The 23,062-nt window shown below is 35.0% G+C and overlaps 1 protein-coding gene across 2 annotated transcripts in view; it reads right to left on the bottom strand.

The window, feature by feature from the left end:
• Positions 1 to 13,062: 13,062 nt before the first annotated feature.
• LOC127866838 (uncharacterized) overlaps positions 13,063 to 23,062 on the bottom strand; it is a 57,795-nt gene continuing 47,795 nt past the window's right edge. For both annotated transcript variants that reach the window (XM_052407671.1, XM_052407670.1), the window contains 3 exons: positions 20,982 to 21,087; positions 17,813 to 17,883; positions 13,063 to 16,817 (listed from right to left, as the gene is read on the bottom strand). In XM_052407671.1, the coding sequence (XP_052263631.1) occupies positions 16,602 to 16,817; positions 17,813 to 17,883; positions 20,982 to 21,087 (393 nt within the window). In that variant the 3' untranslated portion in view covers positions 13,063 to 16,601. The remainder of the gene's footprint in view (positions 16,818 to 17,812; positions 17,884 to 20,981; positions 21,088 to 23,062) is intronic.

Genomic DNA, 23,062 nt, shown 5'->3' with positions numbered 1-23,062 from the left:
TACTGTAACTGCTACTGCTGCTGTTGCTAGTAGTAGTAGTAGTAGTAGTAGTAGTAGTAGTAGTAGTAGTTGTATTAGTAGTAGTAGTAGTAGTCGTCGTAGTCGTCGTCCGTCGGTCGTCCATCGGTCGTCCGTCCTCCGGTCGTGGTCCGTCGGTCGTCCATCCGGCGGCGTCCGTCGGTCGTCCATCGTCAGTCCGTCGGTCGTCCATCCGGCGTCGTTCTTCGGTCGTCCATCGTTTGTCTTCCGGTCGTCCAACGGTCGTCCATCCGGCGGCGTCCGTCGGTCGTCCCTCGTCCAAACATCGGTCGTCCGTTGGTCGTCCATCAGTCGTCCCTCGGTCGTCCGTCGGACGTCGTCCATCGGTCGGTCGTCGGTCGTCCGTTGGTCGTCCGTCGAAGTGGTAGTCGTAGTAGTGGTCGTAGTAGTAGTAAAAGTAGCAGCAGTAGTAGTAGTAGTAGTAGTAGTAGTAGTAGTAGTAGTAGTAGTAGTAGTAGTAGAAGTAGTAGTAGTAGTTGTCGTAGTAGTAGTAGTAGTAGTAGTAGTAGTAGTAGTAGTAGTAGTAGAAGTAGTAGTAGTAGAAGTAGAAGCAGTAGTAGTAGTAGTAGTAGTAGTAACATCAGCAACAACAGCAAGAGCAGCAGTAGTAGTAGCAGTAATAGTAGGCCTTATAGTAGTATGTTATGTTATATCAGAGCCTTGCCTGCTTTGACCAGCTATATATATGCGTACAGAATATTTACACATGTTACGCAAAATTTGATTGGCTGACTAACGCGGGATCTCGAGATAGCCAACATTCTCTCCTCTTTTGTTTAATGCACTCTGTCGTTATTTACTGCACCGCTATTTTTTAATTGTACGCCGCTTTTATTTAGTTTTGCACTCCTCGTTTTTCTATCTCGTGGCCACGACATAGCTAACTCGTGGCCACGAGAAAGAAAAAAGAGGAGAGCAATTTAAAAAAAGAGAAGCACCGCTCTTTTTTTAATTGTACGCCGCTTTTATTTAGTTTTGCACTCCTCTTTTTTCTATCTCGTGGCCACGGCATAGGTAGCTCGTGGCCATGAGATAGAAAAAAAGAGGAGAGCAATTTAAAAAAAAAAGAGAAGTGAATGTCACCTCTATGCCACCGTAAATGTATCATCTGCGGTTAGCTCTTTTATGATATTCAAAGAGATTAAAATGCATTGTTTCGAGCAATTAAATGTCTCCTTTTGTCACAAGACTTTTGGAAAGTCATCGCTACCGGATGCAAGTTGGTGTTAGGTTGTAAGGAGTTCAGTATATTTGCACCATTTTATTCTATGCCGAGGCACTGATGTTGTGTGAATAATATTTAGATTTTATTTCATATTATGATCTATTTTGCACCATTTAAGTCATATGCAGAGGTACTGTTGTTTTGAGCATAATATATACACTTCATTCCATATTATGAACTATTGTTGCTAATTTATTTGCAGAGGTACTGCTGTTTATAGCATATTATTTAAACTTTATTTCATATTATGATCTCTTGTAGGACCATGTTATTCTTATGCAGACGTACTGCTTTTGTGTGCATAATATGTAAACCAAACTTTATTTTTCTACAAAATATGTGATAATATGATGATTCATAATATGCTGGTTCTTAATGCCTTATATATATATATATATATATATATATATATATATATATATATATATATATATATATATATATATAAATTTTAAACAATTCAATGCTGCATTTTATTATTGGGATTATTGACTATTGTCTATGGACTGGGCTAAATAAAAATTACCCAGCATTGAAAGTGTTATGTCAACAGGCAGTTGACTTGTTAGAAATACAACTGTAACACTATTACTTTATCATGTTGTTTTATTTGCAACCCAAATTGTGTAACAATGACTATACCTTTGTCTCTTCTCTGTACACAAACTGTCAAAAGTGACTGTCAAAAACCTCTTTGAGATGACCCCCGATTGCGCACATCTATACACATCTATAAATAGATATGAGTGTCGGAATTGATTGACATAGACCGGAATCGGATACATTGGGTGCGTTTTTTAAATGAATCATTTACATACTTATACTTGCTTGATTTCATTCAAACTGGACTTAAATTGTAGATAAAAGAATTATCTTTAATCCTACGAAAAAAGGAGAAATATGTCTAATTTAATTGTTGAATTTGCCGCGAAAATGCAAAAGGACGACCGGAACTGCATGAATGACTGTATGTATTAATTATCGAAAACTATTAAAAGTTTGGAGTAAGTGAAAATCCTTCAAGCTTTTTTAAGGTTTAATTATAGGTATCGATCCGTCTATTGTTTGTTTTTTCGAATCACTTACGATTTATTTAAAAAATGATATTATGTCATGTTTACCCAATTCGGACACAGCGTCTTTCGGATAATTAATGTGTACACGATTGCACAAGAGAATATATGTTCAATGTACGTATGTACATTTGTATATGCTGTATATATATTTTTTTGGTCAACAATAGCAAATGGAAATGGTATATATATATATATATATATATATATATATATATATATATATATATATATATATATATATATATATACATCATTATCATTTTTGTTGGATTCAAATATATCTTACCAACTTACCAAGAAAGGGTAAATACTGTAATAAATCCATGTTCATGTATGTTGATTATCTCAGATTATTAAAACATGCATAACAGGATACCTTGCATTGGATCTAATCACAAAAACAGCAACATTGATCTTAACTTAAATTACAATCATTACAATATTTGATCAGAAATATGATTTAAAATGATTTAAGATTGTTAAATGAATGACCAGAGAAAACAAATCAATTTCTTCAAAAGTACTTTTTACATTACATTACAATAAATTGTTGAAAGTATGATATGTGCTTTATCTAGTGACTTTTAAACAGAAATAAGATTTTTTTAAGCACTTCTGATTCAACGTTGTGGTTAAACAAATGTTCATAAATAGAAAATCTTTTGTATTATGTCAAATATATAACACAATTTACAACTGCTAACAACTTAAAACAAATAGTCAAATTGTCTTATTATTTCAGCATACGTCTAAGAAATTGGACGAGCTGGAAGAACGGGCACAGATGCACAGGCCATCCTGTTATTCAACCTGGTGTCACCAGCAATGAGGAAAGACATGAAAGAATATTGATTAAACAAATCAATATGCAAACGTGAAATAATAAATTCTTTCTTCGGATTCCACACAACGGTTAAACCACTTGCCTGTTGCAGCGTTTGTAATCCTGATCTGGAACTGGACTGGCAGTTTGGAAATCTAAGAGTTGTTTGAACAATGTACTGCAGTTCTCTACTGACTGGATACATTTAAGTGTGCCCAATAGGATATTTTCTAAAAAAACTGAAAAATTCTTAATAATGATTATTTGTTAAAGATGCTGTTATTTTATATTCTGATTTTAATATTTTCATCCTACAATATTGACCTTGACTTACCGGTCATGGGGGCCGTTTCATCAAGCATCATGTCACATATTTAGAATACGATGCATATTTCAAGTAAACATTATTACTAAACACACAATCATAGTATTGCTAATTACGGTTAATTAATACAAGTCATAATGTTCTTACCCATGGTCCAAATTTTGAGTGCATGTTGTTTAACAGCTTTTATATTTTCAATTTTTCAGTTTTAATTGTATATTTGAATTGTCGTGCGACCTTTGATGAAACAGTCCCCAGCATCTTTAAAGTGTTTGCTTAATTATGATATACCGGGAAATATGTACCAACTTTTTTCTTAAATTACTTGCTCAAAAAAAGAAAAAAAAATGATTTAACAATATCGCTTTCTGTTCGTTTCCAGGTACACATAGCCATGTAAGCAATTAATATGTAAAACAAGACTCTAAAAATAATAGGTTGTATCCTTTTTGACACCTTTAAATTACATGAAATTACACCAAGCGAAAATAAAGTCTACAATTCACAGAAAATGTTCACTTTGTGATTTACTTAAAGAATCAATTATGTATAGATACTACATTTCAGTTTATATGTGAATCATATTGTAAAATTATATTATTTCAGAGCAATAACTGTTAAAGGTCAGTTTTTAAATATTTATCCAGCCCCATTAGCTGATCTGGAGTCCAATGTGTCGTTGTGTCGTTGGGTAAACCATCAAACAAGCCAACTTTAACTGTCATTTTTTATCCTTTTCTCCAAGAGTCCTTCGTGCTTCGCTACAAATTCAAGTGAGGAAGCAGTCAGTTGCTTGCACAAAGTGGTCAGTACTTTTGATGCAAGAAATGCTGGATAGGTGGTCGTTCCATGTGTATTTTGTTGTTTTCTTCGTCCACTTATATGCTTAACAATACGTTGGAGATTGTGTACTAACATAAACTAATGTCTTCAAGAAATTATGCAGTGTTTACTTTGCATCATGCAAACTAAATCGAACAGTAGAAAATTATACACTCCGAATATGGAAATATCTCATGGCACATGGAATAATTGTCACACATGTGTCACGAAGATAAACCAAAGGGATTGTAAATTACTACTTAAAAATTGCGTTATACAAGTTTATCCGAAATCCTTTCTCTCCGAAATATAGCCATATAAATATGTCTATGTACTGAGGTTTTGCGTAAGAATCAATAAAAATCAATATCACAAATATATTAATTATAATAAAACGTACCGATTACTGTGAAACCAATTATTTTCGTCAGCACGAAATTTCGTTCTTTTTTTAAAAAAATGACTATTTCGTCAGCACTTAAATTCGTCCATTTCTGGTTTTGAAAAAAAAGCGTCCGATTTGTTTGTAATGTTTGTAATACATGTAATACGCGGTTGCGAAAAAATCGTGCTGGGGAAAGAGGGGTGACACTTGGTAGTCACTTGCAGGAGGTGGGCCTTGTTTGGCATATGCCAATTAACAAGTCTGTTTTTTCAGGTGATAGTAACTGTCCCTTATTATTTTATGTCATTGACACGTTCTTTGTTATGATTAGCGGATAAGTGGGACTGAATAACCGTTAACGAGTTATAAAAAAAACAAAGGTACGGGTTTTTATGTATATGTACAAAAATAGTAGATGCAGTTAAAACCAAACAACCGAACACAAATCAATATGTTCTTTATTAATTTGTAATAAAAGCGCAGAATATATTTCAGTCAGGTGTTGATCACACATCGTCATATTTTAATTGCGTTTAATAGTATTGTCTTTAATCCGGATTCGCCGCGCGTTGGCTGTATAAACTGCAACACCCCTGAAAAACACAATACACACAATGGGTAATAAATTTGTTAACAATTAGCGCTAATCAGCACTATTCTACCTAAACGATGTTGACGCATTCGATACAGCCTTATTGCATTCGCGTTTTACAGGAAATGTCGGTTGTCAGTACACTGTATAATGTACACCCCTTTGTGTCAAAACCGGATTTAACTTGAGTGTGAATAGTCGACTGTTTCATGTTCTTTGTATCAATACCATCCGGGTATCTGTACTATAAGTATACCAGTCTACAAACAAGGTGCGCGCTTCCGCATATGGGTATTTGGACGTTCAAAAAATTGACCTACGGTTTAGCGTTCACGCCGTCGAACGCATTTAGCAATATAACTCGTTTTTTTCACTATTTCTTTACTTGCAAAAATACTAGTGGCTTATAACTTACCTTGCAATCTTTTTTTACTCGCATTTTGCGAGTGTGCGAGTGTTAATTTCGAGCCCTTTGTATATGCGTGGATTACGCTGGATTTAAATGCCTCATGCCTACGGTAATTCAGTCTTATTTGTTTCAAATATGTGACATGATTGTTCGTTAGGATCTTGAATTCGTCCATCGGTCGAAGGACAAAAAAGACGAAAATTAATGTCTGACGAATAATAATGGTTTCACAGTATCATAATTTGAACTCCTTGCTCCGAAAATCAAATAATTATCCATTTTAAAGAACACATTTGCTGCCGCCATGAATCATGTGTGCCTGACCCAATACAAAGTGTCAGGGGCAGGTAATCCAGACTAGAGCAACACTATCCACATTTATGGCATAAGACCCTTTCCTATATGATGTGGGTCATATATCTGACGTACGTCTAAAAAATATTCTTTAAAATAAAAGGGACATCCTAACTTAGTTTTGTCCATTAACAAATTTTTAAAAATTGTTATTTGAAGTGATTTAAGAACCACTCTTTGTGTCACACTAAGACATAACTGAAAATATTGATAAATAAAAATGTTTGATACTATTGTTTGTTATTATTTACTTATTTCGATTCGCTAATTAAAGAATGCGTCTTATATAGATTGTACTTTATAATGTTCATAGTTGTGGTTCCAGCCTAGCCATGGAGACACTTCCAACCTTAAGAACAAAACATTGATAAGCAGAGAAACCCCTCACCTTGATCTTGTCCTGCTGTTTCTTCACGGTGTCCTGGTTAATGGACACGACTGCGAGCTCAGCAATCATAGGCTCCACTTCCTGGAACCACTTCACCAGGTCCTGGTGCGCGTTCTTGAACGTCATTGACATCGGCAATGCCTGCTCCAGCTGTACCAGTCTGTCGGTGCCCAGCTTGGCGACTGTGTCACTCTGTTGCTTCAGTTGCTCCATTTTCCCGTTGAAACAAGTCTCATCCTCCACGAAGCCCTCTCGAATTAGGCGATTTCCAGTTGCTATGCTATCGCGGGCCTTGGCTTTCTGGGCATTGATGTCGTCATTTATTGCCAGCAAGGACGGAATTATTAACTGTATCAGGCTCTATTGTATATTTCTTGTTGAAATATCTTATTTACTTTTTGTAGGCGTACATAAAATAAGCAGTATGCAATATGCTTGTTGAGTAGAGGGTACTTGTCATAAAGTTGTTATATCACAAATATTTTATAAATATATGACGATTAATCATTATAAACATTTTTATTAATCTTTGGTCTTTATAATTGTAACCTTTTTTTTCTCAAATGTGTATCCACTGTAATAATAATGAATAATCGATAGTGTTGCCAATGACAAACTGCCATCTTGAAAACAGGTTCCTGTTGTGCTGTGAATTATGATTGACTTTTCCAATTTCAAGATTTGCATACCATAAAGAGCCTTAAAACTGACAATGCAAGAGAGATTACTTTCTTGTGAAAAAGATGTCAACATATGATACAGTATGAAAAATAGTCATAAATAATGGATTAAGTGCTCCATAGGAACACTATATGAACAATACATAAAAGAGGAAATATTTGATAAGAACGTATTGAGTTCTCAAGAATGACAATATCGACATATTTTTGTCGCATGTTTGATCAGCAAAACGAATGACTGTAACAACTTTTTTTCCGTAATAATTGCATCATGTGGGAATGTTCTGTCATGTGATTTCACGTTATCACTATAACCATGACTAAAAAAGAACCCACGACGAAAACAAGAACCTACCATACTAAAACTCATAAAGTGACAATTTTAAAGAAATTCATATGAACGTCTTATTTGGTAGTAAACAAAATTACATAATACTTTCTTAGATGTTTGGTTCAAGAATATGTTCATGCTTTTAAGTTACGCTACAAATTAAAATCGACTAAAACACTATTTTCAAATAGCTGATGTCTAAATAAGTAGCTAGACACCTGTGAGAAAAATCTACATTTAAAATCTATTTATAAGTGCCAGCAAGCACAAACTCACAATGGTTTGACTGACATTATCTATTCCACAATTTGCCACTTGATGGGTACCTTCTATTCAGCCAGCTGTTTCTGAATACGCACAGTATCACATCTGATAGACTCACATGACTGCAACAACTTCTGCTCATCAGTGAACCACTCCAAAAAGTCATCTATTGTGCACATCACCTGATGTATATATGGGAAAAGATACTTCATTAAAAACTGTCATCACAATCTTAAGCTCCTCCACTTATGAAATTCTTGTATAACAACTCAAAATTCAACAAAAGGACCAATACACAGACAATAGACGTTTGACAATATTACATCACATGCAATAATTCTTTTAATCTAGAGCTGCAAAAATGTCAGCCAGTTTTCTAAACCAACATGTTTTATAATAGACAGTAAAAATGACGCAAAAAATTCTATCCCAAATCTTATAATAAACAGCTTTAAAATATTGGAACCATCAAGCCCAACATACTGCCTTGTGATCACCTGTACAAATGCCTTATGAATAAACAATGGGCGTTCCTATCACCCACTACCTTCGATGTCCATAAATATATATTAAAGTTAGTGTACTGAATATTTGTCATTCGTATTACCATTTAAAAGCAATACTTCTTACCTTTGCAATGGTTTTGAAGTTCTTTTCCCACGAGCGCGAGTTTTCTCGTCTTTTCATCCAGAAAGTTCATCTTATTTCTAAGGTCAACCAGGTATTTGATAATCTTCTCAATATTATCCGCATCCATCGTGGATGGTTCCAAACTTGCAAACCTCTTCTGAGCTCCATCAAGCCAGCCAACCAACGGCTCACGCACTTCTTGGAACTCCTGGTCGATGCCGACGATGTTTTCGAGGGTCTGGGACCGCTGTTCGGCCCGTAAATTCAGGTCACTCCATCGCTTGTCAAGTTGCGCCGTCTGGTTCTTGATGGCCTGCCGTTCTTTAGCCTCCAGGTTGAGTTGTAACGTCTCTCCCGACTCTTTCACGGATTTCACGTTTGGTGCTCTGTCCTCCAGAAGGAACTGAAAATATAATAATATACCATATCTTCCTTATTATAGGAATAATTTACCAAAAATAAAAACATAAATGCAATGAAAATTGAACAATATATAACTTTATGTTGTACCTCCAATCTAACGTTGAAGATTTATAAATAACAGAAAGAAGATTAAAAAAATGACTCAATGGTTCGAGCTTTAAAGAGTTCATTTTTCCATTAAACATCCAACTAATATTTAAAGACAACATTTGAATTACAATCAAATTCGTTGAATTAACATCACCCGCGAAATAAATTTTGTTTATGGTTGGGTGAAGAACTAAAAGAAAAGGTACAAGTGAAGGATTGTGCCTTTTGTCAATTATTTTTTTAAACTAATTTTAGTATGGTAGAATCCTTACCAAATAAGGCATATTTAATCCAAATGTGTGATTTTGACCTTTGTGTGTGACTTTGACCATGACCCTAGCAACCTGGATCTTATATTCGACACTCAGCTAGATAATGGAGAACAATTGTTGACAGTTATTACAGAATCTCTTGATGCATAGTAAAGGAATAACTAAATAATGAATAATTCATCACATTTGTGACCTTTAACCTCAATGTGTGACCTTGACCTTAGTCCCTAGGATTATGGGTGTTGAGTGTGAAGCACCCCCAGATGATTTAGAACAACTATGGCAAGTTTGATGGATTTTATTCATGTGTTAATGGAGATAAAGATCAAAGCTTATATTAAAAAGCATTTTTTCAAGATACAAAGGGCCATAACTCCGTTATAAACAGATGGTGTACAATGCTATGTGGCGTGCATCATCCTCTTATCCATATATATACTCACACCAAGTTTCAATGAAATCCGCCAAAGCACTTCCAAGATATGGCTCCGGACACAAAAGTGCCGGACGGACGGACGGACAACGCCAAAACAAGATCCCTCCGCCTATGAAGGACGAAAAAAAAACAATCATGTCATATATGATAAATGGCAAATAACTCGAGGACAATGTTGTGAATGTAACGTAACGTTTTTTGCCGCGCCGCGCTTTAGTGTAGTCCGTCCTTGACGTCATGTTATATTTGTTGTTGTTAATATACGTCATGTTTATATTTGAATCTGAAGTAAAAGGAAGAACCTGAACACACAACGCTTTGTTCTTTTATTATCTCACACGATCGCGATATTGGTGCCGCGAAAAGTGACAATTATTAACAATCGGAGGAGAATATGTAACGTCATGCTTTGCCGCCATTTGGCGCGTTAACGTCGGCCGTCGATGACGGTAGCGTCATTGTAATTGTTATGATTTAAATAGAGAAAATAAAGGATCGAACCGTTAAGACGCGTAGTACTTTCTAAGCAACATTTCTCACAAATTATGGTGCCGTGACGAAAAATGACAATGATACAAGATTTACATAAACTATTGTCTATCCGGAATGGGAGTCGAGCAATTATCGCACATGAATTTGAAGAATTACAGACTGCAAAAGATGAAAATGATCGTGACTCCATGGAGGTGATTTTGAACAACATTTGGGAAATATTGGACTCGTTAAAAGCGATTGATGAGAAGATTTTTAGTCAAACAGAAGTTGATCGAATTCCCGAAGAGATGACGGAAACAGCGACGTACACGAATCAGCTTAAACGAAAGTTACAGAAATTAAAGAAATAGTTTATTTCCACAGACACGAACAATAAAACTGTTGACATCTCAGGTCTTCCGTCGGCTTCAGTCACCACTGTTGAGAGCACACTTGTATCACCAGCATCCACCGAAGCACCATATGAACTATCGTCAAATTCCACCGCACACGCGCCCTACGGGCTACAACCAACTACTGTCGATATAGTTATTGGACTACCGCAAAACTCCGCAACCACGCAGACTTGGTCACTTCCGCCACAACGCCAGTATGGCTTCCACAAAGTTTCGAAACCGCACAATCAGGGAAATCGACGATTTCCGCCACAGCGCTATCTTGGGTACCCCGACGTTCTTGATCTCACCTTTTGAGCTACAATCGACTTCCACTGAGTTGCCTTCTAGGATACACACTTCCACCGCAGCGCCTACTGGACAGCCCGTTTATCTCGCCGGTCATTCTTCTTCATTAAACTGCAACTGGTATGCTAGAGATCCTCCGCAAGCCGTCACTCCAACTCGAGCGAGAGATCGATCTTCTCACGTCCCAAACCCTAAATCCTCATCGATGCCACAACGTACTAGGTTCACCCCAGCTAGACTCAGGCGCTCGCCCACCGCACTAGAAGAAGAATTCTCCGCGCCCATAACCACAATGCCCCCTGCCTCAACCATGAGGTTAGGGCCACATTGAATTTGCCTGACTGAAGGATGGCGTTGTCAAGATTACGGTCCCTCTCAGATACCTGATGAAGGTGAATGACTTATTAATCTCATATTATGATATGATACTTCTTTTCTTTGATTTAATTCACTGTAAATTTTTCATTGCACACTGCATATTCACCAGCTATAACAAATTCTAACAAGAGCACCACCTAGCGGGTGCAGACCGTTCATCTAGTTTTCTTGTGTAAGGTTAAGGGACCTATTTCAATACTTCAATCAAAAAAGGGGTAGAGGTGGGGGTGGAGAGGGGTGTATAGTGTGGGGATGTGGTCAATTATTACATTTTCTTTTAAAAATGAAAAAAAAACATTTAGTTTTTTAAAATATTACACATTGTCTTCCAATTATATTACTGAAGACATTTTGGGTACTAGCACAGAACAATGTATGGGTACTCAAATAATTATATGACCACTTGTTTGTACTCAAATATTCAAATTTAAGGATACTAAAAATTTAAAGCTTATAAATAATTTACTTAATGCTTCATGGATAATTGCAGTTATATCTGTACGGTTAAACACTTGAACATATCGACAAAATGAAGTATGAAACTAACTTTTCACAGATCAATATAAATAATACATATTTCCAAACACTAGGCAATAAAAAATGATTTTGTGTACTGGTATGTGTGGATTACAAAAATACTGTATGGCTGAAAGTGGCCAGCAGTCTGAATAAAGCCTGCTGTGTTCGGATTGGCTGCCTCAGTCTGCGCTTGATTCTAATTGGTCATCTCGGGCTGTGCCTGCCACTGAGTCTGCCCAAAGGTGCCTGGAATTCATATATGTATTGTTGATATGAAACAATAGATGTGTTTGTCAGAAACACAATGCTCCCTACTGCGCCGCTTTGAAGCCACATATTTGATCTTTGACCTTGAAGGATGACCTTGACTTTGACGTTTCACCACTTTAAATGTGCAGCTCCATGAGATACACATGCATTCAAAATATCAAGTTGCAATCTTCAATATTGCAAAAAATATGGCTAATGTTAAAGTTTTCGGACGGACGCACAGACTGACAGACAGACAGACGGACTGACGGACAGTTTAACTGCTTTATGCCACCCTACCGGGGGCATAAAAAGTAACAAGAGCTGTTTGAGAGCTCTTAATCTTGTCATAATATAAGACTAATGAAGTAGATATTCATCGAACATTTGAATTGTGTTTGAGTGAACCCACCATTTTTGGAAAACAACATTGTCAGACAAATAGTATTGTTTCAGTATACAGAAGTGTATATAAAGATTTTCAAGTATATAATTGCCCCTAAATTTGACATTTCGACCTAAAGAAACCAAAATCTGCCTATGGGGTAATTTCTTTATGGTGAATTTTATTTTAAGTTTACATGAAATCCCTCAAGCCATTCTCTAGAAACAATATTACAAAAAAAATTGGAACTTATATTGGAGTGTAGATACAAATTTTATTACACAAGACCATGTGACTTTTACATTTAACATTTCAAAATTGATTGGGGTCGTCTTCATTTCCTCTCGTGTTGCATAAATATTACAGATATGGACAAAGCGTTCTCTTAAAACGATCTTCATGATACATGTCCTGACCGTTGACATGTTGATCTCAAACAATAGGATTGTTGGTTGCCTCTTCAAAATGCGTGATTGCAGGTAAACGCGTCATCTAAATATTAACGGGACATACAATGGTAAATGGCCGGAATGACAAATCAGTGAAAAGCAATTTATCCATATTGCTCAAAATGGGGGCTTAATTATTGCGATTTAACAGTCATTAGAAAAGTGGGCTCCCCATTTATACTATACATTTACCATATTTACTTGGTATTTAGCATTTTGTTATTTATAAATGGTGTTTTCACTTTTCACTTTAGCAAGCCTCAAACATGACATGAAAAGAGTAATTCACTTAATAGACCTACAACTCGGCTGAAAAAGGTACACAGAAAGGAAACGGCAGTATTATTTTCATTTTTAATGATGCAATTATCATAAAATTGTTGCAAATTGAAATTTGTTAGGTATTAAGACGTATTGCCACAGCCCATGGTAAATATTATAACTTCTTATGCTATACTGTACAACATAATATTAGAATATGTAACAACATGTATAACAATCGGGCACTTAATCCCATGCCTGTGCAAAACGTTTATATATATAATTATATATGCATTCAAATGAACTAAAACCGTCCCACAAACAGTTAGTCTTAACGAATACAGAAACTAACAAGGGGGAAATTTAACAACAAAATCACAATTTCCCTGGAATGTCAAGACACAGTATCAACAAGTGAATTTATTTTTCATTTACGATCTTTGACGGGTTAACTTGTTAACAAATGTTGTTTAAAGCAGAACTTATCATCAAAAAGTATACACTGTACGTTGTAAACTGAATTTCTTTCAATGAATTGAACAACAAAAAAATGTATGTACTGGCATACACACATTTTCTATGTATCTAAACTGAACTTACACTATTTTGCTCTTGCTTGACAAAATACACATTTATCTATAACATGTGAAACCAAAACCAAGCTACAAACAGAAAGCTTTTGAATGTATTGCACATATATACGCATTAAATTATTCAAATCATGCATTTTTTCATCAATTTTAGTCTGTAACTTCGTTTTTGATGCCTTCACATTTTTGCTTAGAACGTTATGATGCAGACTCAGAACTGCACATATATAATTGTAGTTCTCGTTTTCCAACAATATAGCATGTCTTTTAAATACTACTTGCTTTTAACTATAATAAACTACCAAACTGATATCAGCTTTGTTTGGACATATTTTTTAACTTCTGCTTTTAATCATCGACAAATTTAGCACAAACTAAAATGTATTCAAAGTCAAATTAGACATTTGAACACTTAATTTGATGACACTGCCTTATAAAACAAGAGCTGTGTTTGTGAAACACAATTCCTCCTACTGCGCTTTGAAGCCATATATTTGACCTTTGACCTTGAAGGACGAACTTGACCTTGACTTTTCACCACTCAAAATGTGCAGCTCCATGAGATACACATGCATGCAAAATATCAAGTTGCTATCTTCAATATTGCAAAAGTTATGACCAAGGGTAAAGTTTTGGGAAACACACATACAATGACAGACAGACAGGCCAAAATCTACATACCCCCGATCATTTGATCTGGGGGCATAACAATCAAGTACATGATAAATATAGTTAAACTATAAAAGTTTCCCAGATTTTGTTAACCCCACAACATACATTCGGACACAGACATTACTGTTAACCCCACAACACACATTCGGACACAGACATATCCACTACTAGTATTTATTCAACAGTGGGAAAACAGGCAAACAGGTAATAATTCTGCCAAAATTTAAAGTCGCAAAATTTCCTTTCTTTAAGATACACATATGCAGTTAAAGCGCGATCCACAAAGTAGCTAAAGAGGAGTTGAACTCACAAAACGTTGATACAATGTATTCTATACTGGAAAAACAAACAAAAACCATAATTCTGCCAAACCTCAGCCAAATTCAAAATTTCTTTCTTAATACCAATCCACACATTTAGGTTTTTCAAATGTATAAGTTTGAGCGAAATAAAGCCATAGATAAAAGATGGATCTAAAAACACAAGGGTAAGGACTTACGTACAGGACGGATGGACAAGTGCAATTCATACCTAATGCATCCTACTCAAATGATGTCAAAGTCACACTGATCTTACTGACAGACATAATTCAGCTGGTTAATATAATGACACATTTACAGACTTTGATTTCACATATATACCTCATAAATGCCACCAACACTTTCAAGATATTTACTAGTTTAACATCAAACATTATGTGCGGAATCACTTGAAAAAAGTCCCACACAATTATAGACACCAATATCAAAGGATATAATACTTTTATCCTTTATATCGCAAAACTTCAATTTAAAATTCATACATTATGGTATTATTCTTGACAAAACTGTTTATTCTTGAGTACATACAATTGCCACAAAAAACATGCTTTCCAAGATGAACACACAAAACACAAACTGAGATGGAGCAATGTGTAGACATCCATGGCACACAGACTATTATTATAAACGGTCATAATAAACATAAAATGCATCAACTGTATACTTCCAAACTTTCACTTAACTGTTGATTGTTTATCTATGTTTCTAAAATTTTTAAAGGAAAAAAAATAACATCATGTATGTGGTGATATATATCATGTATCCAAATGCGTTTGTAGATTAAATTTGCACTCAGAAATCACAGATGTTTGTTCTCGTATTGCATGCATTTAGTTTTGAGTCACTTATTACTTACTGTTTCTTACAGTTACTACTTACTGTTATTACTTATGAATTAGAATTCATTTTAATTATAAGATACAATACCAAAAGATGAAATCCGACTGCGGTATGTTAATCAATGTTTTCAAATGAGGACAGAGCTTGACTGGCTAAGTTTACTTGTACGCAAACAGATAACAAATCTAAGCCAACTTCACAGCTGTGCGAGAAATTATAACCAAACAATTCCTATACACATAAAGCATTTAACACAGTATTCAATGGCATTAATATGTAATGTTTATATATAAAAATATTCAATGTATGTACATATGTGCAAGCACTGTTAACAATTGCAGGACAAACTCTATGTGTACATATAGAGCTCTATAAAACAAAGAATACAAATAAACAAATGTATAAAACTGCCAATGTAATTATATGAATTTCTCGTCTAGACTACTGCTATGGGGTAACAGATGTACCAACTAGATATGTGACTTCTGTTAAACATGCTAACAAAACAGCAAGATAACAAATCTAACTCCAATATGCATATACATATGATATAGGTCAAACCTTGAAACCAATGATGCTTTTATTGCATGGAATTTGGTAATTTTCTTTACACCATTCAGTCTTCTTCAAAAGTCTGCTAAAACATGTTGTTATCATTAAGATTCAGTTATCAAACATCAAATAAAAGCATACATATTCTTGTTGTCAACATATCCATTTGTGTACAATCAATTTTACTCTGTTTGAAACTTCTTCACTATTTGCATCATTTGCATTGGTAACAGAACTATCAGCTGTGGGAATTGTGCCCAACTGTTGTTTTATTTCTGCTGCTTTATTTATAGTATTATTAGAAGGATCTGTAAGTCTTTGTCATTATTTAAAATATCCCCTGAAATGTTTTCTTCAAGTTTACTTTTAACACCATCTAATCTTAAGTATCACCAATTAAATTATTAATCAAATCATCATTGTCTGCATTAACCTTTACTGGATCTATAGAAGATCCACCAGGATCTTCTGCCAGTTCAACATTTTATTTATCCACTACTTTTCGATTGTCATCTAAAGCATTTTGATACACCTCACCACTACTTCGTCGGTCACTGTCTGATTCACTTTCACAATTCTCACCAGGAGCATTTTCCAAATCGCCGTGCAGTCTTTCTTTCACACCATCTAAATCTGTACTATCTTCAAATTTTCATCAGCTTTTTCAGCATTTCTACATGGACCTCTTCTTCATCAAAATCCTCATCAGGGTTTTCCTCATCAGATTGAGGCTCGTTTTCAGTTTCTTCTATGTCTTCTTCAGTCTCATCCTCATTGTCACTGGCATTGTCACTGTCTACATCAAATCCCACTTCCCGTGTGTCAGAGTCTTCCAAGTGGTCTACGTCTGGAGGTTCAACCTGACATAAAAAACAACAACGACACTTTGATTGTTTTTTAGCGACACATCCTCGCTGTTAAATCTTGCAAATGGAAAATACAATTAATAGCCCCTATTTAAAAGTTGTCTGGACTGTCCATGATTGATGATTAGGTGTGAAAAAATGGTTTGGACCAAAATGTTCAATTGAAATAAGAAAACTTAAATACACAATGATATTTAAGTTATATAAAGAAGGTAAACAATGAACAAAGGTTCAATAAGCAATTTATTTCAATTTATGGTGCTCAAGATTGAATTGTGAAAATTTTAATTAGAAAATGTTGACAAGACCAAACCCCACCCAAGAGAATTAAAAATGAAAGCAGGAATTTCACAACTGGTGAAAATGAACACTTCCATAGCAAGGTGGCGATAATTATATCTTAAAACATTGCAAAATGGCCACAACCATGAGATGTGAGCAGAGAGTCGGTCTGAATATAAGACATTTCTCTCTATACAACTCAGAACACACAAGCAATTTGTCCCAAGTGAATTTATTTATTTTAAGTATTCATGAAATTCGGTAAATGAGTAGAAGATCTGAATCAATCAGTATAAATACGTATTTAGTCAATTGATTAATTTTAAGTCTAGAAGCAACAAGTGGAATGAAAATGGAACCAGCACAGACCCTTCCTTAACTAATACAACTTCCAATATGCATGTTTAAGTATTTTGTCTTGACCCGTTTCCGCTCAGTAACACATTTTGACGCATTTCCAGTTCCACAGAAAATCAAATTAATTTAAAGAACTTTCTCAGATTCAAGATATAAAGGCTTAATTTCCAACCCTACCATACTAATGAGAATCACACTGCAAAAAAATGAATGGCCTACGAGTCATTGGTTTAATGCTGGTTGGATATAGCCATTTTCCGTTTGCCTCTGAGTGGAAAAGGTTTAAGGATATTCACTAATTATAATTAGATCCAAAAGCAGCCATTAATACATGATGTCCAACAGCCTACCTCTCTTAACTCTTCGTCAAACTCTTCGTCAAACTGCAATGTTTCAGTCTCCTCGGAAACTTCTGCATACACTGAAACATTTTTTACTCAGTTTTTGTCTTTGGTTTCACTATGACAATTGCAAGATTTTTTATTTAAACTTTTATAAAACAAGAGATGTGTTTATCTGAAACACAATGCCCCCTTCTGCGCCGCTTTGATTTTGTTTATTATATCCCTTGTAAAAAATGATCTGTACCTGCCAAATGATAAATAGAAATTATCTACCTTTAAATCTTGTTACATCCCTTGGATTTGTTTTTTTGACCTTTGACCTTGAAGAATGACTTTGAGCTTGACCTTTCACCACTCAAAATGTGCAGCTCTATGAAATACACATGCAAGCCAAATATCAAGTTGCTATCTTTAATAATGCAAAAGTTATGACCAATGTTAAAGTTTCGGACGGACGGACGGACTGACGGACAGACAGACGGACTGACGGAAAGTTAAAAAACTATATGCCACCCTTCGGGGGCATAACAAAAAGACATAAATGCTGAGTTACACCCAGCCATGCAGTTTTTAGACTCAATTAGGTTTACATTAAAGAAATGACAGAAAATAGGCATTCTAATTTCCATTTTTTAGACTGATATAAAGCTTACAGAAACATTTATACCTTATTTATAAAATAAACATCAACAACAATGTACAATCCTTGAGTCAGATCAAAACTTTGATAGGTATATATTAATATATACGCTGAATAAAGATTATATAGCATGGATTCCCATTTAACACTTAAATACAAGAGCCATGTTAACATGGCTATCCTCGCCGAAATGTGTTTGCTTATATGAGAACATTTGTTTTAGAGAGTAGAATAATATTTGTAAAACATGGAACATGTGTCATCTATTTATATTTCAATGATCAATTAGTTATATAGTGTTCGAGTTATGCTGTAGGGAATAAGATATATGAAAATGAAACAAAGGGAGGTTATTTAAAAAGAAGACTATAAACAGTTACTGTTCTTGATCACTGTAATCACGATCCCTTCAGTAGATTAAAAGTTAATCCCTTCAGTAGATTTAGAGTTATGCTCCGGACAAAACGGATACAAATTTACTATGAAATTAAATAAAGGGAGATAATACAAAAACTACGGCCGATAGAGTTATGGTACATGTTCACTGCACTTTTCCTACTTGCCATATGTTTATATTTATAGTTTCAAGTAAATCCCTTCAGTAGATTTAGAGCTATGCTCCGGACAAAAAAATACTTTGAAATTAAATAAAGGGAGATAATTAAAAAAACTAAGGTAGATAGAGTTATGGTTCTTGGTCACTGCATTTCTCCTAGTTGCCATCTGTTTATGTTCTAAGTTTAAAGTAAATCATTGAATAAATTTAGAGTTATGCTGTGGACAAAGTTTCGGACGGAAGAACTGACGGACAGACGGACCGACGGACGGCAAAAAAAACACAGGGAACCGATTGCCCTTGTGCCGTTTGTCCGGGTACGGAAATAATCGGCAAGTAACACAACTCGGGGAATCGGTAAACTTGTTTTAACTTTAAATATGAATCATCAATGGCTTGTTTTAAAAATGTAAATAAATACTCGCATCAATTTAAATGAGATTAGTTTTCCTCAACAATGGAAACAAAATGTCATGATTGAGATAGACATGCTTGCTTTGTGATCTGAACTGATTTACAGAAAAGGAAAAATCAAGTAACATGAATATGACAACATTTGGATGTGAGCACTAACAGGCATAATACATGTTGTTTTCCACTGCTTATAACCCTTTACCACTTAGATAAGTATTTTGAAGCATTCGTAGTCCCATAGACATTTAATTAAATACCTTTCTTACTAAATTCAAGTTTTAAAGGCTTCATTACCAACCCTTAGGTATTGATAAGCAGCAAACGGCATAAAACCTGAACAGACTGCGAGTTACTCGCAGGCTGTTCTGGTTTTATGCTGGTTGCAAAAGCCATTTTCACTTTGCGTCTTATGGGGGAAAACATTAAATGATGGAGAAGAAAAAAAGTATACAAACCAAGCTCTGAAAAAGCATATAAAATGATTATAAGATAGCAGCAAGCATATAAAACAATAGGAAGAACAAAAAATGTCATTCATGGCATTGAAAAATAAAGAATAATTCAAACCCGGAACCAACAAAAAAGGTCTTACAAACATCCACTTGAACTTGACAAAGCAAAGGGTAATACAATATAATTGGCGTAACATAAAATGTCAGCCAAGTTAAAAAAATCATACAATTTCAAGCTTTTAACAATCATGAACACTAATCAAGAATAACTAAGTACAAAACAGAGTCAGGCATTGGCAAGTATCCCGAATATCAGCACAGGGTTATGCAACAAAATAAAGTGAAAACAACAAGCATGGTATTAACATGATACTAAAAATGTGTTGACGGCATGTAAAAATGTAATCAAATAAAATGTTATATATTTAGAGATTGTCTTAGTAGCACTAAATACCCAAGGCAATGCATGTTATAATATGTATCAAAGTGTTACAAAAAACCTAAGTTGAAAAAGGGGCATTACTCTGGAAGAAATTTCGTTTATGATAATATTTATTGCACATTCACGACTTCATGCATAAATGTTTGAATGATTTAAGTTTAAAAATTAAGAAGTACTTCCTTGGAAAAGATTTTATCTATAAGGCCAACAGACTGACAGACACACTTTAACAGTTGTCACAGTAAGTGTATTGATCAATTGTTACTTTTCAATCAAGGAGCGAATTGGTCATTTATTAGTTTATAATTTCTATTTGAAATAAATTCACTTCAAATACTGTGGGACCAATATTATTTGTCGGACACTTATGTTGTTGGTCCTGTCAATTAGGAAATAAAATGTCCAACAGAGATTCAAGTCCGAGGTCATAAATCAGACAGTATTGAAAATTCCACTAATTTAAGATCAATAAATCAGACATTATTAAAAATTCCACTAATTTAAGATCAAATGAAAATGACTGATTTTAATAATCAACACAATTTCAGGAATCAAGGAAGTCCTGACCAGACTGCGCGAATGTTCATGCTGGTCTGGACCTATGCTGGCTGCATATAACATAAAAAACATTTTCGCATGATGCGGTTTATGTAGACATGTGAAAATCAGACCTGTGCCAGGGAGTTCATGGTCATTGGGGGGTGGGGCAGTAGGGGTCTCCTCCTTGTCGTCCCCATTCTTGTCCACCCAGCGCTTCTTCACGGGATCCCACACGATCTGTATGGTGAAATAAGAGGCCATTAATAAACAGAGGATTGCACGCAATAAATCTTTGGAAGAAACATAAATAAGGGGCTATCTATGAACAAGTGTCCCACACATTCTGTAGGATGAAATAAGGGGCAATTTTTTAACAGAAAGTAAAGGGCCATTATGAACAGGGGTTTTATGACGGTGGCTTCTTCACCGGGTCTCCCACAATCTGTAGGGAGGAAATACGGGGACATTTATTAAACAGGGAAAATAAGGGGCCATTTATGAAACAGGGGAAATAAAAGGCCATTTGTCGACAGGATTTGAACACAATTATTCTACACAAAATATAGAAATCAAGTACAGTTCTATAGATTGCATAGGGACAGAATTAAGTTCATGAAAAGGTAGACTGTGTTGGTAAAAAAAGCCGGATCAGTCTGGTGACATTTTCTGATAATTTAATGAATTCCTGTTATTTCTTAACCCAAGACATGCCATTTTTTACACTTAGGCTTTTCATATGCCATTGAATATTTACAAATAAAATTTCAACAGATTTCCCTTTTTTTAGCCATTTTAAAGGGGATGACATATCAAGGAGCAGGGGGCAGTATCTTGTTATTTCACTTTCGATCTTTCTCTATATTTGACACCTGATGAGACGACATTCCATTAACTTATATTTACCATTTTCTTATGATCGCTAACACTTCCCTAAAATAACATAATAACTGCATCAAACACGAAATTTTCTCAACTAGGTTACCATGAACTTCATAAAACGCATGGCTTGAGTAAAATAAGAGAACTGACAATTATAATTAAACTTAACAGTTATTTCTGACTAATCAAACTTTTTAAAACTTACCAGAGAATGTCACACACAGTCTGAACATTAAACACAGAAAAATGAAAATGCTATGTGCACCTTAGTCTTGAAAATAATTCGCCAATACTTAAAATCCTGACCAATCACAATACTAACAAGAGATGTGTTTGTCAGAAACACAATCCCCCTTCTGCGCCGCTTTGAAGCCATATATTTGTCCTTTGACTTGAAGGATGACCTTGACCTTGACCTTTCACCACTCAAAATGTGAAGCTCCATGATATACACATGCATGCCAAATATGAAGTTGCAATTTTCAATATTGCAAAAGTTATGACCAATGTTAAAGTTTTTGGACGGACAGACTGACTGACTTACAGAGAGACAGACGGACGGGCTGACGGACAGTTCAAAAACTAAATTCCACCCTTCGGGGGCATAAAAACAGCTCAGTCTTAAATTTCATTGACTTATACTCTGAAACACTGTCCAATGACAATGCTTGCTACATATACCCTTCAATATCATTGGCCAATATTTTCAGTTTGATTTAAATTGGACGGTCTTTCAAAAAAAAAAATAAACATAAATATTTGTGTTTGTTTAACCGTGTTTAAACAAATATTTGGGAGGGGGGACGGGGGGTTGAGAGGGGGTATAGTGTGAGGGTGTGGTCATTTATTAGATTATCTTTCAATAATAAGAAAAAATGGCAAAACACATATTTTTTTTTTTTTTGGGGGGGGGGTGGGGAGATTCTGGGGTGGGACGTAGGTGATGGTTTGAGTGGAGTCTATTGTGGTATGTCAGGTAAATGGTGTTTGTTAAAGTCTGAATCAAATCTGATCATAAATAAAGAAGTTATGGCAATTTTAGCAAAATTTAATAATTTGACCTTGAATGTCATTCAAAGATCAAGGTCAAATTCAACTTGACAGGTACCGTACCCTCTTGATAGAATGAAAGTATTTGAAGTTTGAAAGCAATAGCCTTGATACTTTGAAGTAAAGTGGATCCAAACACAAAATTAAACCAAATATGCAAAGTTACTAAGTAAAAAAAGAGCCATAATTCCGTCAAAATACCAACCAAAGTTATACAACTTGTCCTGTACATTCCCCTTATGACAGTTAGCGAGTGTTCCAAGTCTGAAAGCAATAGCTATTA

Source organism: Dreissena polymorpha, chromosome 2 (genome assembly GCF_020536995.1).
Source record: "Dreissena polymorpha isolate Duluth1 chromosome 2, UMN_Dpol_1.0, whole genome shotgun sequence".
Classification (NCBI taxonomy): domain Eukaryota; kingdom Metazoa; phylum Mollusca; class Bivalvia; order Myida; family Dreissenidae; genus Dreissena; species Dreissena polymorpha.
This window is presented reverse-complemented; position numbering and strand designations above follow the sequence as displayed.